The following is a 14,269-nucleotide window of genomic DNA, read 5'->3' as shown; positions in this document are numbered from 1 at the left end:
TGCATAATCGTGATTAAGACAGATGGCTGATAATTATAGATTTTGGGTCAGTTCTTTCTGTAGTCACAGGTCACCAAAGATCTGACCATTTTTTTTCTCTGACTCAGGATTTGGGGAGAGATCTGTAGTACAAAGACTGAGGAAAAAGTAGATCAGCATTCTCAAACTTTTTCAGAGCATTAAACTAAATTTTAAGGACTTTTAGGTGACTTCACTAACATTTCTGCCTTTGGACCAGAAATAGAATTACAGACTGATAAAATGGGGGTGTCGAAAGATAAAACCCTGTTCTTAATGAGCAGATTCAGTGAATGCTGTTTTTTGACATTTATAAATTTTCTTTCAAACTAGGCATCAGCTTATCTGGGAGGAAACAAGCACAAAGCAACGAAAACATGAATAGCAGTAAATGGAAATCTACTTTTTCACCAATATCTGACATCAACCTGACCAAAACTACAGACAGTCCCTTGCAGTCGGTTTCATCTCTGAGCCAGAATTCGCTGTTTGCCTTCAGGCCGTCCTCCGAGGATAGCCTTGCCATCGACGCCAAGATCACAGCACACACAAGGAAAAGCATTGCCATGCCCTCGTCTGGGGCAGATGGGCTCAGCCCTAGTACAAATTCCACTAACGGATTCACGTACAATGGTGGACTGTCAACTGACATTGGTTTACACAGCTTTATCGATGGTGCTTCTCTTCCGCATAAGGCTTCAGATGTGACGACTTCCAACTGCTCCTTGGGTTTCCAGTCGCAGCGAAGCAAAGATGTGGGGGTATCGGAAACAAATCCTTTTTTGAACAAGAGGCAACTCGAAGGCCTCAGCAGCACGAAAGGAGACGACTTAAATCGGTCAGGGGTCAAAGGCAAAGAAATCGGTGAAATAAGCATTCGTACTGGGGGTTCTTCAGAAAAAAACTCTTTGCAGCATAACGGAAAGGTTGGCAAAGGAAGGGACCGAGATGTGGAGTTTAAAAATGGCCACAACCTTTTCATTTCTGCTGCTGTTTCATCTGGTGGCCTTCTGAATGGTAAAAGCCTTTCTACTGCTGTTTCTTCAGCAGGCAACCCAGCATCTTCTGTTCAGACACACCATCCTTTCCTAAACACTTTGACCACTGGATCGCAGTTCCCCCTCGGCCCCATGGCCTTGCAAGCAAACCTCAACTCGGTGACAAATTCCTCAGTATTGCAGTCCTTATTTAATTCAATGCCAGCTGCTGCCAGTCTGGTCCACGTGTCATCAGCTGCAACCAGACTGACTAATTCTCACACTATGGGGAACTTCTCTCCTGGGGTTACAGGTGGAACAGTTGGAGGTAGGCAGAACTCTTTCTCTGGTATAAGACAGGGCCTAAAGGAAAGTCTGACACTGCCTCTCCAGGGGTGAAACCCTTTCATTTCTGCAGGATGTGAAGCAGATCTGTCCCACATAACCAGTCTCCTCTATCTCTCGGAAATGCTAGGATGAGTTCAGTTCCCCACAGTGAAATCTCATGAGCTTTGTCTACTAGATGAGCTTGTTGTATCACCTTAATGAAAGAATACACCCAGACTTTGTGATTTCATAATGTATGCTTGTTCAGATGTTGCTGTGTTGGAACCAACTTAGGTCTGCCTGCAGGTAAAAGATTTAACTTGTCCTGGTACCAAGTTAAGGATCTCTAACTTGTCAACTTGAGTAAAGGTTGAGATTAGGCCTTGAATGGATTTAGAATGATCCAGGAAGAGCAAAACATCAGTGCCTCTTCAGAGGAGATGGTGTTGGGAATTGCGTAGCATTCTGGCTCTTGAATGGACACGAAGAGCATTTCTTTGCCAGGAAGGGCAATGCCATATGCACCTTGCACTTCTGGGATTCTGCACAGGCTTGGCTTCTGTGGCCCAAACCGGAGACAAGCTGGCAGGACTAGAAGATAGTCTGAACCTGCCGTTACTAAGTGTCCAAGGCAGTTTTTCTTACCTGTCCATAATCATTCAGGCACCATGTCGGGAAATCCTAACTCTCACATCTCTCAGCACATAGATTTGCTGGAAATACAATCTCCCCTCTGCTGCCCTGTAAGTGGGAAAGCAGGAGGGTGGGGAGGGAAGAGCAGCAGTTTGAGTCTTCAGATAAACAACTCTAGAGACCACGTAATCTCATCAAAAGTCTACCTGTGTGGTATAGAACTGACAGTTCTTGGGTCTGACCATTTTTCCTCGTGGCATTTAGAGGTTGGCAGTAGGAAAGGTAAGTGAAATCTTTTGTACCTCCTGGCCTGCACCATTATCTCTCATTGCTTGCTGCCTTCTCATGCTGCATATTTTTGTATGAGGCCGTAACTATTATAATTTTGCTTTTTTCTTTTTTTTTTTTTCTTTTTGTTTTGTTTCTCTTGTCACTTGAGACTGTACAAAGCCCATCTGTTGAAGCTGAGTTTTTCTCTCCTGTTTGCAGGTATTTTTAACCATGCGGTGCCTTCTGCCTCCTCTCCTCATCAATTTGGAGCCAGTTTCAGCAGCAGTGCTGTCTCTAGCAGCACAGTGCTAAGCTTAAACCCTCTGCAGGCTGTTGCCAGCACCTCATCCTCATCCTTCCCACCCCCTTCCTCTAATTTAGTAACATCTAGTGAGACTAGATCTGCTCAGCACCTCAACAGAGCGCCAGTGCAATCTGTTTTTCATTCCCCTCCACCTCCTCCTAACGTGTCATTGCCCCCACCTCCTCCATTACTTGCTTCTAACTCCGAGCCTGCGCTTCTGCAGAACCTGCCATCCATCCCACCTGGCGAAGCTTTTTTGCCATCTTCTTCTGCTGCTTCTGTCCAATCTGCTAATGCTTCTTTGTCTATTAAGCTAGCTTCTCTCCAGCACAAAACTTCCCGCCCCTCCTTTACAGTCCATCACCCGCCTCTGCCCCGTTTGGCGCTGGCACAGTCCGCGCCCATGATCACGCAGTCCAACGCAGCTGGCACGTCCGCTATGTGGGTTACACTTGGCATGCAGTCTCCTTATGCTTCGCACCTTTCTGGGGTTAAGCCACGATAAAGAGCTTGCTTAGCTAACAGTTCTTATTTTGTAAGGTAAGGCTAGAGAAAAAAAAAGAGGAGTTTTGTACAAGATGCTGAATGATGCTTCTTCCTTTTCAGAGATAGGTTGGGGATGGGCTCTGTGAAACAGAGAAAACTCTAAAATGTGGGAAGCAAATAATCTGATGGCAGAGGATGGAGAGTCTTAATGTTCTCCATTCTGGGAGTCAGGATTTCTCGACAAGGAGTGCTCGCAATGGTTAACTCTGGTCTGTCTCATCTGACATTAGGATTATGTTCAGGTTGAGATGACTTAATGAAAATGTTTATTTCTGAAGATCAGTAATCAGGAGGAAATGTCTATTTTTAAGTATGGTTTTATACAGTTATTGGAAGAGGTTGTTGCCTACTTCGATTCCCCCCCCTCCCCTTTTCTCGCCCTCTGACACAGACTGTTGCATCTCCACAAGTCCATGTTCGCATAGCGTTAGGATGCATGATGGTGCTGCTTTGTGACTGTATGTGGCAATGTGGTGGTCTTGGTTTTACTGTCAGTCAACAACAGCTGCTCTAAATAATCATAAAGTTAAAAATCTCTAGGTTACAAGCTGCAGCTTTGTCTTGGAGAGCAAATGCACTGGTCTTGCATTGCAGTTAATGTGCCTCCTGCATCAATGGAAAACGCAACCACAGGTAGCAAAGAAGGGTTGTAAATTTATCTGTGCGCTGCAGCTTTATTGGACTTGCCTGCTAGGGCTAACAGTAACAGACTCCATCAGATGCTGTATTTATGCTCACTGGTGATCACTAGCTTATGGGGTAGACTGTGAATGAGAACATAGGGAATCTGCAGGGTTAACTGTGGTCTGTGCTTCATAAAGGCTGGGGCCATAGAAGTGAAGAGGGTTTCCGGAGACTGTATGCTTTTTTACTGAAGCAGGTATTTAAATGTCTTTAGAGCAACTCCAGAATAAAGTGTACCACCACAGAGTTGGGTACTGTTGTTAATGAAAATACTCTGTGGCATCCTGATGTAACAACTTGTGCTTGCAAAGTTAAATCAGTATGTTAGGCCCCAGAGCTTGCTCCGTGCTTTTCTTGTAGGTCTTTGATGTTGTTGCTGTTCACTGATACCAAAGCTACATACAGTATGTGGTTGAATACTCTTTGCCGCTTATAAAACATATGACTCAATTACAATATACCTGAGAGATTCTTTTGACTGTGCATTGTGTATAGTGTCTTCATCATCAAATTGCTCCACAGACACGAACAAATCCTCATTAGGCTTTTGTGAGGCACGTAAGTATTACCTCTGTCCTTCTATACAAGAAAGTGAGGCTGAGGAAGTTTTGAGAAATGTGGTCCCTGCGTGCCAGCAGAGACCAACAGTGTGTGATGTGGTTACAGAATGGGCTTGAAAGACCCTGAATAGAAACAAGACGGGGGAGAAGGGGCGAGAAGGGTCAGGCTTGGGGTTTTGTATACATGAGCGACTCAAGCGAGAACAGTGTGAAAGCCTTCTGCTGAAGCAGTTGCCTTACCTGGAACGGAGGTCATATTGGGATAGACTCCATACCATTGGATGTGATGGTCCCTGTCACAAAAAGGTTCCAAGCAAAATAGGCAAGGCACAAAAGTGACGTACGGAGAAAAGTAGCTGGATGACAAAGCTGGATTGTGGAGCAAAAGAGCAGAAATAATGCTACCAGGAGATGGTGTATGACAGACGTACTGTAGTTGTGGTCCCACTCTGTGACTCTTGAACATAGGTCAAATATTTGAGCAGTTTCATTGACTTCAGTGTGAATACATGTGCTCAAGAGTCCTTGATGAATCAAGGTTGAAATCTGGAATTGGAGGCTAAAATAAACTGCTTTGCTTCGCTTCTCATAATGTTTCTCCCCTATAGTAATAAAAAATTCAAAGCAGATCAGTGCGTGCTAGAAAAAGGTGAAGTACTGAGTGGGGGAATACTTCCCCCCCCCCCCCCCCCCCCCCCCCCGAGGTCAGTCATAGGAGGATGGAGTTCAATATGATTACACTGTCAGAAAGCTTTAAAAACTGCAATGGCCGGGAGGGGCCACATGTCACTCTTGCAGGCATCCTTTCCGTCTGATTGTGGTTGGTGTCAAGAGTTGCTCCTTCTTTGCTGGCTAACGAGGTCTTGGAGCAATGTAGAAATGATTGACACATCTAACACTCGGTAGATTTTTGTCTTTTATTTAGATGAGTCTCTTCCTCTCCTCCTGTTGTGCAGGTAACTAGGATTTCTACCTCAACCCAATGTGACCTATGCAAGGACAACGTGGACCAACTTCACTCGGCTTCCACTGAAAGGTGCTCACCTGGCCTGTGCAGGGGTTTCTACTCTCTTACTACTGGACAAAAAAAACCATAAAAAGACCTAAATAACAGAGAAAATATTTACTGTGAATCTGAGTAAAAAAGAAAAAAGGAAAAAAAAAAAAAAGGCAAAAGAAATGCTTAAAGCTCCAGTTTGTATTGTTGATAGTTTAGATAAAGTATTTATCTTTTTTTAAAGTGAAAACAATTTTGACTTATTTTATTCCACCTAGAATCATAAATACAACTTATTATTAAATTCTCTGAATAATAAAGGACTGGCACACCAGCAGAGATGTAAAGAGCCTCCTCTCGGTGCTACTTCATCCGTCAGAACTGTGCCTCTAGTTTGAATCCTTGGTGCTGAATTTGGAGGGTTGACCAATGCCAAACCCAGTTCTCAGAAAGGTCTGCAGTTTATTTATTCAACTTACTCTGTTCATATACCAAAATCCACTTGGTTTGCAGCAGTGTGAGCTATGGAGAAAAGCAGTCTTCTATCTAATGTTTTGTTTTAATTTGAACTGAGCCAGGCGCTCTGTTAACTGGGTGGTTTTTAATTGTGTTCATTACAAACAAGAACTCAGTACTCCCCTCTGGAGTGGCAGCTAGAGTACCTGGGGTGGCCCAGGCAAGCTCAGCCAACGCAGTCACAGTTTGAACAGAAGAAATTCAAGTCCTGCCCCATTCAAACTACTTGACTGGGCCATTTGCAGTTGCTGGTGGCACTCAAGTCACTGTGAATTTTGGTAGCTAGTCTGGTAACTTGTTTTGGGATGTCATTGGCATATGAACAGGGTGCATAATCACTGGTATTGGTCAGGCCCTTTCTACCAACATTGGGAAGACTGAACTTAGTGCTTCTGTACTGGTGCAGGTCGCAGATTTTCTCAGCTTGTTGTTTTTGTTCCAAGTACAATGTATTTTGTTAGTAGGGTTTTGATACTTGATTCAGAAATGGCTTAGCCGTGTACATTTATTGACAAAGTGCATTTTGCTTTTGTATTTCTTTGCTTTAAGTAGGTCTAAATGGTAGTTCACAAAAACACCACAATCTAGCTTACCGTGCTGCCACACTATCAAACTGGTGCAGTTAATTGTATTGTGACTTGGTGTTCTGTGTACAGAAAGTGCCGCTCTGAGCAGCGGCTGTATTTTATAGAGATGTGATGAAAAATTATAAATTTCATATACTTTATTTCATTTATTTTTAGATTGTACAATGCACAGTAAACTTGTAAAAACTTATTTATTCGAGTGCACAAAGTGAGAAGGATGATCCATTAAGTAGAAATCACGCTGGTCTGTAGTTCAGACTGGACCAAGCACCAATAAAGGAAACTACAGTAAACGAAGGGGAATTGCAACAGCGAAATGACTGGAAGAAAAACACATTTAGGCTTTGGGAAACATCTGCCTGCTAGCCCCAGTGCTCTGAGGGCCAGCATTGACTGCTCTGCGTCAGAGGCACTCACTGTCCTTAAATCCCTTCTAGGTTGCTAGTGCTCCCTAATGAGTCTCCCACCTCCAGCAATTGGGCATTCACCTTAGACTTGAGCCCTGCCTTACCAGCCACCTGATGGAGCATCCCGCAGTCACAAAAAGCTGGGCTGAATGCATTAGCTGTTTAACTCCTGCCTCTGTGTTTGAAGTAGGCAAGACATCTCTGCCCTCGTGTGCTCTCTCCTGCTACCTGGATCCAGGTTGTGAGTGCTGTGCTGGCTGTGTTCAAGAGAGTGGTGGGGGTGAGGTGGCATAGCAGCCTACCCTCTACAGACTTCAGTTAGGCCCTTTTCTCTGTACCTTGTCCCTGGCAATCTTAGTAGAGATTTAGGACAAAGTGCAGTTATTTTGTTGATTCCTAAGTGTGTCTTCCATAGGCAGCCTTTGTGTGCAGAAACTGTTGATCTAAATTTGCCACCTTACTCACTGGAAAGGGAAGGGATTGATAGCCCTGGAAATTAGGGACGTTTTGGAACTGTTTTCTGCTTTGTGTGTGGGAGAGGACTTGACAGCGGTGTGCCCTGCTGAGTTACTAACAGCAAGACGAAAACCTAGAAAAGGGCAGAAATGCTCAGAGGGTGATAGCTGAGAAACATCCAGTAGCTTCTAGTAGAAGCTGTACACAGTGTATGTCCTGGAATCCAGGAAGACAATGTAACCCAGATGTTTTGCACCTGGGAGTTGGGCAGCTCCAGCTTCTTCCAGATCCTTGGGTAACTGGAAGTTGCAGAGCTGCCTTAGCATCCTTCCCAGCAAACGGTGGAGTGCTCAGGTCTTTGAAGACTTTAACTGGTAGGCTGTGCCTGAGCAATTGCTGGAGGGGCAGCAGCCTTAATTACATCTCACCCCTATCATTTATATCCCTGATGAGAGAGATGAGGAAATACAAGTAGAAGGTTTTAATCACTCTGCTTTTATCAGATCCTTTTCTGAAAAGGGACCAAGATACAGTGCTCCTTGGGCCTCTTGTGCCCCCCTTCATCTCAAACTGCAGAAGACATCCAGCAAGAGAACTCGGCTGCCCTCAGTTCTGTATGGGTACGGTTCGCTTGTGCTCATACCCGAGGCACTCACAGGACACTAGCAAAGATGCCTGTTTGGAGAAGGAACTGACTTGCAGAGCTCTGTTGAACCTGCTGTGCTTTCCAACACCTGCTCAAGGCCTGTATTGCCCAGCTGGCTCCTGGCACTCCTCCTTGGCTGAAGAGGAAGGCCAGATCCTTGTTGCGGGAATGACTTGCTTTGCCCCGAGGTTCACAGCATTTCAGGAATTGGTGTCTGAGGAGCAAGGCACAACTGTCAGACATGGTTTAGTGGTGGACTTGGCAGTGTTAGGTTTATGGTTGGACTCGATCTTAAAGGTCTTTTCCAACCTAAATGATTCTATGATTCTATGACCCTTTGGAGCAAAGGCCCCGGCCAAGGAGTTTGTCATCTGCTCTCCAGTGGGTGTTGTGGAAAAGCAAAACTCCCTCTGTCCCTCAGTGTCACCTGCAGTAGCAGGTGCTTTGGTGATCAGTAGTCAGCCAGTGTCTATTGCAGGACTTGCTCACGAGCAGCCATCGGAGATCGGCAGCACGAGCCCACTTGCTGTAGCTGAGCATGTGTGCTATCAAGACGTTTTCAACTCCCCAGCATTTTGGAGCCTGTGACTCTCCAGCCATCATCCAGGAAGGCCAAAGGAAACCAGATGCTGACCCTGGAATAAACACGTAGTTGGGACGTACTTGAAAGAGATTCAGTCTGCTGGCCAACCTGCTGAGCATCTGCTTCAGCCTCCTGGGGTCTGTTGGGACTGGGTCTTCATCTACCTCTGCATCACCTCTGTGCTGTCGTTCCCGGTGACCCGACATTTCCATCTTGGCAGCCCACGCTGCAGGAGTCTGGAGCTGCTCTGGCCTTGCCAGTGTCTTCCACGCACGCCCGGCACCGTTGGCACCTTCACCTTGCGATGCATTGCGTAATCGCAATGCATTTCACTTGTGCGGCTGCTCTAATCTAAATCTTTGTAGTAATCCCCACTGAGATGTGCTTCCAGGAAGGTGCCTGATAAGCTAATGCTTGTAGGGAGCAGCATGAGATGGGAAGTCAGGCGAGTGCAGGTTTTGGACTGATGTCTTAGTATTGCATTAGCTGGGACATGTTGTTGCCAAGAGATTTGTGGTGGTGTCTTCCCCGCTTTGCCTTAATCTTGGGCAAGTTCAACTTGTTTCTCCTCTGTCTGCAAAATGGGGAGAGCATTTACCTTGCTGTAGGATTGCTGAGGGAATAAATAGCTTTGAGATGTTAAGATCTGATCCATGTGGCTACAAGAATAAGACCCTCGTGACCCTACTGTAGGAGTACTGTGCCAGAGGTCTGAAACCTGTTTTCAATAATTGGAGATACTTTTGAGTAATCAAAGCCAAACACCCAGTTCCAAAAAGGAATTCCTTCTGTGTTACCACATCCTGATGGGTCCAGTTGTTTCATGGCTGTCACACATGTTCCTTCTCCTCCACGCCGCTGCTGCCAGCGAGGGACTCATCAGGAAGCTAAAATACATCTTGTAGCACATATGTTGCCAAAAAAAATGGAACTTCCTGAGCGTTGTGCTGAGCAAAACCTGTGCCCTGCTGCTAAATGTCAGCCTTGAGGAACAAGCCTTGCGCGCTCTTCCTTTTTTGGTGATTTGCTACCTCTGGCTCGTGCTTGCCGGGTTCAGTCCACTGAGACCCACTATGCTGTGAAGCTGGGAGTGCTCCAAAAGCACTAAACCTAAACTCACTATTTGCTGCAAATTAGTCATTCAGCAACAATTCTTCCATTAGCCAGGGGTGTGTGGGGCACCCAGCAGTCGGATTTCTCTGCTTTTTGTGTAGCGGAGGGATAAAGTGGGAAAACATTGCTAGATGACATAGACGCTTGGGTTGCTGAAACTGAGTTGGTGTGCAGGATGACATGGAATTCAAGCTGTTGCTGCGTCGCCTCGTGTTGGTGCAAATGAGGCTGCTTCCTTTAGGAAGGTGTGGATCGGTCTGGACAACCATAATGGTGGGAAGCATCTTCACCTCTCCTAGTTGAGGTTGTAGATGCAGTCAGGGAGAGGTGAAGGGGAAACTGCTTTTTGGGGGAGCTGCCAACAACAGGGAGTGCAGCGCATCCTGGATGTACATGACATTTGGAGACAGAGCACCATCTCCAACTAGTTTCTTCTAATAGCAGCAACTCATGTCTCCTTAGCCAGACAAACGTAGAAATATTTTCTTGTGCTTCCATCTCATTTCCTTCCTTCCTGGTGGTGATAGCTGCTTTATCTTTTAGCTCACAGTTTGTGCTCACCCTGCTGTTGGCTGGGGTTTGGCTTGGCTCTGGGTGTGGGCTCAGCCTGGGTTGTGAAGCCTGAATTCCCCCTGTGCCAGGACTCGCTGGTGGATGGGCATGTGGGGATGAAGGTGAGCTTGTAGGGTCTGAAATCTGTGATTGCACCTATAGTCGCTGAAGTACCCCAGGCAGGAAGGTTGCATCACTTGATCGTGAAGGGATCTCCTAGTCAGGGGTTTTGTGAATCAGGAGCTTTCAAATCCCCAGGACTTGACACTCCTCAGCCTGAAACTCACCCAACTGTTTGTCATACTCAGTTACTAAATCTCAAAGTGTTGAGTAGCTTGCTTTTTCCCTTAGTCAAACTAATACCCAAGCAAGTAACTTCTTCATTTGAAATCTGCTGAGCAGATAGGTTTAAGGCTTGATAAGCTCTTCCGTTGCATCTGAATAACATTTTAAAATGGAGCATTCCTTCACTACTGCTTGGCCATTGTGGCTGGTTGGGGTTGACTGCGTGGCTCAGTGCAGCGTGTCAGGCGTGTGGCTGCCTGCCTTCACCCTGCCAGGAACAAGAGATTCCTTCTCGGAGGCATTGATGACACTTCTTCTTCAATCTTCTTCTTCAGGGGTTGGATTAGATGACCTTTAAAGGTCCCTTCCAACCCAAACTATTCTATGATTCTGTGATTCTCTGTACAGACATATCTGGGATAGTTGCTTTGCCTCAGAAAATAAATGGGAGGGGTGTGAGCAAGCAGGAGATGGATGTAAGCCAGATCTGCCTCGCCTGCTTTTATTGCAGTGCAGATTCATACTGAACGCAGTGGGGCTACAACAGCGTTTGCAGGTCGGGTGCTCCACACCACGGTGGGTTTACTCCCTGTGGTGATCAGGTTCTGTCTCATCCCAGCCTTCCCTGCAGAGGAGGCTGTGTCTTCCCATACTGCTGGGCTTCCCCTTCCAGGAGAAGGTCTTTTGTTGTGGAGTAACGAGGCCACGGACAGGCAGCTTGGGGTTGCCTCCAGGGACCTGCGTGGTTTGATTCTTGCTAGGATTGTGTATTTAGAAAGCAGCATCTGCTCCCCCCACCCGTTATTTTTTCCACTTGGAAGAGAGTCCAAGCGGAGGAGAGGCTGAGTGATTGCATGGCAGGGGAGAGCATCAGCAGATGCAGAGCTGGTATCTGCAGCGGCGTAGACTTGGCTTTTGTTCAGGTGATTGTTTTTTTTGCGGGGGGGACAGTCACTGGGAGCAGTTTGAGGTCCAGCACGCGCTTTCATCTCCTCTGAGTTTATTCAGAGGGCCCACCTCTTTGTGACTCCTGTGGATACGTCGGTGGCCCTCGCACGAGGACCTGGGGGACCTGCGCCCTCATGATGCTCCTGCAGCAGGGACTCACTGGCACAAGGTGTTCCCCAACAGTGGTGTTGCTGTAGGCAGCAGGATGGCTCTGCAGAACAAAGCACGTGTCTACATCCAGCCCTGCAGACAGGGGAGGTCTGCAGGATTAGACCTTTACGTTACAAAAGGCTGCTCTGTCAGCCTGCGCTTCCCTGCCCCGCTCGAGGTTTTGCTGCGTTGCTGTAAGAGGAGACTTTGAGCCCTGGGAGCTTGTTTTCAAGCTGCTGATCGTGACTCCCCTCCCGGCTCAGGCTTCCCTGTGGCCCTTCCTTCCTCAGCCGGGTCTGGAGTTGGTGCTAATCACCTCTGAGCACTAGTAACAAACATGCGCTTCCCCAGCCCGGGGTCGCCGTCCCTCGCTGGAGCCGGCTGGTGCCGATCGCAGGTGCTGCTCGCCGAAGAGCCGTTCGTTAGGGCTTGGTAATTTTGTCCTAGTGCCGATGTAAGGTGGCTTTGGTTGATCAAGTCCTATGTATAACCCATTTGTTTTCTCTGTTGAAATCAGTCCTTTTAATACAGGGTATGGAAACCTGAAGATTATCGATGTGTTTTTTTCTTGGAGGGAGTTATCCTAACTCACACAGGTGGCTGTCCTGAAAAACTGCTTTTGTTGCTTTGCCTGAGCCAAAAGCATAAAGAGGGTTAAGCATTGGGAGCTCCAAACGATGATTTCTTCAGTTAAGGAATGGACGTTGTACAGTGGACTGCAAACCAACAATAATGTATTTTAAAATCAGTTTGGGGAGAAGAAACTAGACAGTGTTTTTGTGAACTATCTTTGCAGCACTGAGGAAAAATCACAAGAATTGGTTTTTTTTGGAAGCACAGATGTGTAGTCAGTGTACGAGTATTTGAAGTTTTATGGCTGTTAAAGTTTTTTTTTTTTTTCCTCCTTTTTTTTTGCTCCAACACTTCTGTAGCTTGCATATCAGGTTTTCACTGAGATGGATTACCAGTTTTAAAATATGTTGTTGTGCCATATTTTATTTATCCTTATGCATTATAAACATATAAATATCTATTTAGACTGAATATTGCAATAAAAGATGCTATTATTGTGAACTTCAGGGTTTAAACCCAAGACAAAAAAAAATGGGAAATACTTCTCCAGTATATTTGCTGTTTGTGACCTTCTTTCTGAAGAGGTTTCTTAAGTTTTTATAGTTTAAAAACAATATCATGTCTCAAAATTCAAAGTTTTACGATGCTAACCCTGAAGTTCTCAAGTTCGTGATCCTTTGTTTTTTTCAAGGTACAGCTGGTTGATTTTTTGGTGCAGTCACATAATTCTTTAGAAAGGTCTTGTTTCTGGAGTTAATGAGGAAAAGGTGGAATGGGTTGATCCATCCTGCTTGGCTTTTTTAACCTATTAATCTTTTAAGCAATCAATTTCAAATTAAAAACCAACTTTTTAGGTCTCTGTTCTACTTAAACTTTTTAGGAGTGAGAGCCTGCCCTTGCTGAGTGGGACTTTGATGGGGAAAGCAGTAGATTATGAGGTTGCTGTTGCTCAGGAATTGATTAGTAAACTTTTAACTACTAATAAAAATCCATTTTTCAATGGATTTTTTAAAAAACCCATTTTCTTAGAACAGTGATATGGGATGTTTCCTAGTGAATAGGAATTAGTTTATATAATTTAGCCTATTAAACTGAATTATTTAAAATTCAAACTTCCCCTAATTTATCTTTTTTTTTTGTTGTGGTTTTTTTTTTTTTTTTTATACTGTCATTCCTTTCATTCCTCCATAGAAGTAGTGTGAATTCTTCCGGTGTGTATATATGTATGTATAATATATATATTTCCACCCTGCCTTTCTAATTCTCCAAAATGTAAGAGTTAGTTTTTTCTCCCCTCCCTCCACTTAATTTCTTGTGTCTTTACCTTGATTTGTAATTGAAACAATGCTTTGAAGTTTTGTCTTTATATTAAAGTGTATGTATTTTAATACACCGTACTGTTGTGGAGTTTCACTGCTTCAGCAGGACAGGCATCAGCAGGGGATGGCACTTGGCGCCCGCCAAGGAAACGAGATGTTCCGGACCGCAGCTTTATCTGGCGGCAGCGGTCGGCGCGGGCAGGGACAGGCTCCCGCTTCTCTCCCTCACGTCCTGAATTAGCAAATTTAGCTCTGGCAAAGCTGAGGACAGTTAAGCTCTCAGGGTTTAGTGTGCTCGTGACATTACAAACCCACCCTAGTGACATTTTCTCCTTACCTTTTTAGCCAGTAATTTCACCAGTATAATAAAACTGAAATCAGCCAGGCGATGATGTATTTAAACTTTGGAAGTGATGGCCATAATGCTTTCTAAGCTAATTTGCTCTAGGATTCTTAAAATGAGATGAAGGCCTTGCTTTACCGAATGCTTGCACAGCTCATGGCTCTGGATAGGTTTTTAGATGCTGGAACCAGGTTGCAGCAGCAGTCTGACCCAGCTCATCTTCCTAAGCATGTTTGTCACTCCAGCTATTGCCAAGCGCTCGGCTCCGTTAGCAAAAAGCCTCTAAAAAAATTGCATTGTGGAGCCATCCGCAGCTGGCTCCTGAGCAGGCCCCTGACCTCCAACTACCCCACTGCTCCTGCTCATGGGACTGAAGGCGCTGCCTCTTCAGCGCATCTGCTGTAGCTCATGCAGCTGCTGCTCTTCCATCGGCGATCCCTGCTGCGGTGCCGAGGCACAGAGCTGCTGGCAGTCG

The 14,269-nt window shown here is 45.5% G+C and overlaps 1 protein-coding gene across 8 annotated transcripts in view; it reads left to right on the top strand.

Annotated features, from left to right (window-relative positions):
* Positions 1 to 13,524, top strand: part of DOT1L (DOT1 like histone lysine methyltransferase) — a 77,611-nt gene extending 64,087 nt beyond the window's left edge. For 6 of the 8 annotated variants that reach the window (XM_052801092.1, XM_052801093.1, XM_052801094.1 and 3 more), the window contains 2 exons: positions 352 to 1,323; positions 2,445 to 13,524. In XM_052801092.1, coding sequence (XP_052657052.1) covers positions 352 to 1,323; positions 2,445 to 3,034 — 1,562 coding nt within the window. In that variant the 3' untranslated portion in view covers positions 3,035 to 13,524. The remainder of the gene's footprint in view (positions 1 to 351; positions 1,324 to 2,444) is intronic. The other 2 variants (XM_052801090.1, XM_052801095.1) reach the window with 2 other exon arrangements.
* The last annotated feature ends 745 nt before the right edge of the window (positions 13,525 to 14,269 follow it).

This window comes from Harpia harpyja, chromosome 11 (genome assembly GCF_026419915.1).
Source record: "Harpia harpyja isolate bHarHar1 chromosome 11, bHarHar1 primary haplotype, whole genome shotgun sequence".
Classification (NCBI taxonomy): Eukaryota; Metazoa; Chordata; class Aves; order Accipitriformes; family Accipitridae; genus Harpia; species Harpia harpyja.
The sequence above is the reverse complement of the archived record's forward strand: the minus strand, read 5'-3'. Positions and strand labels throughout refer to the sequence as shown.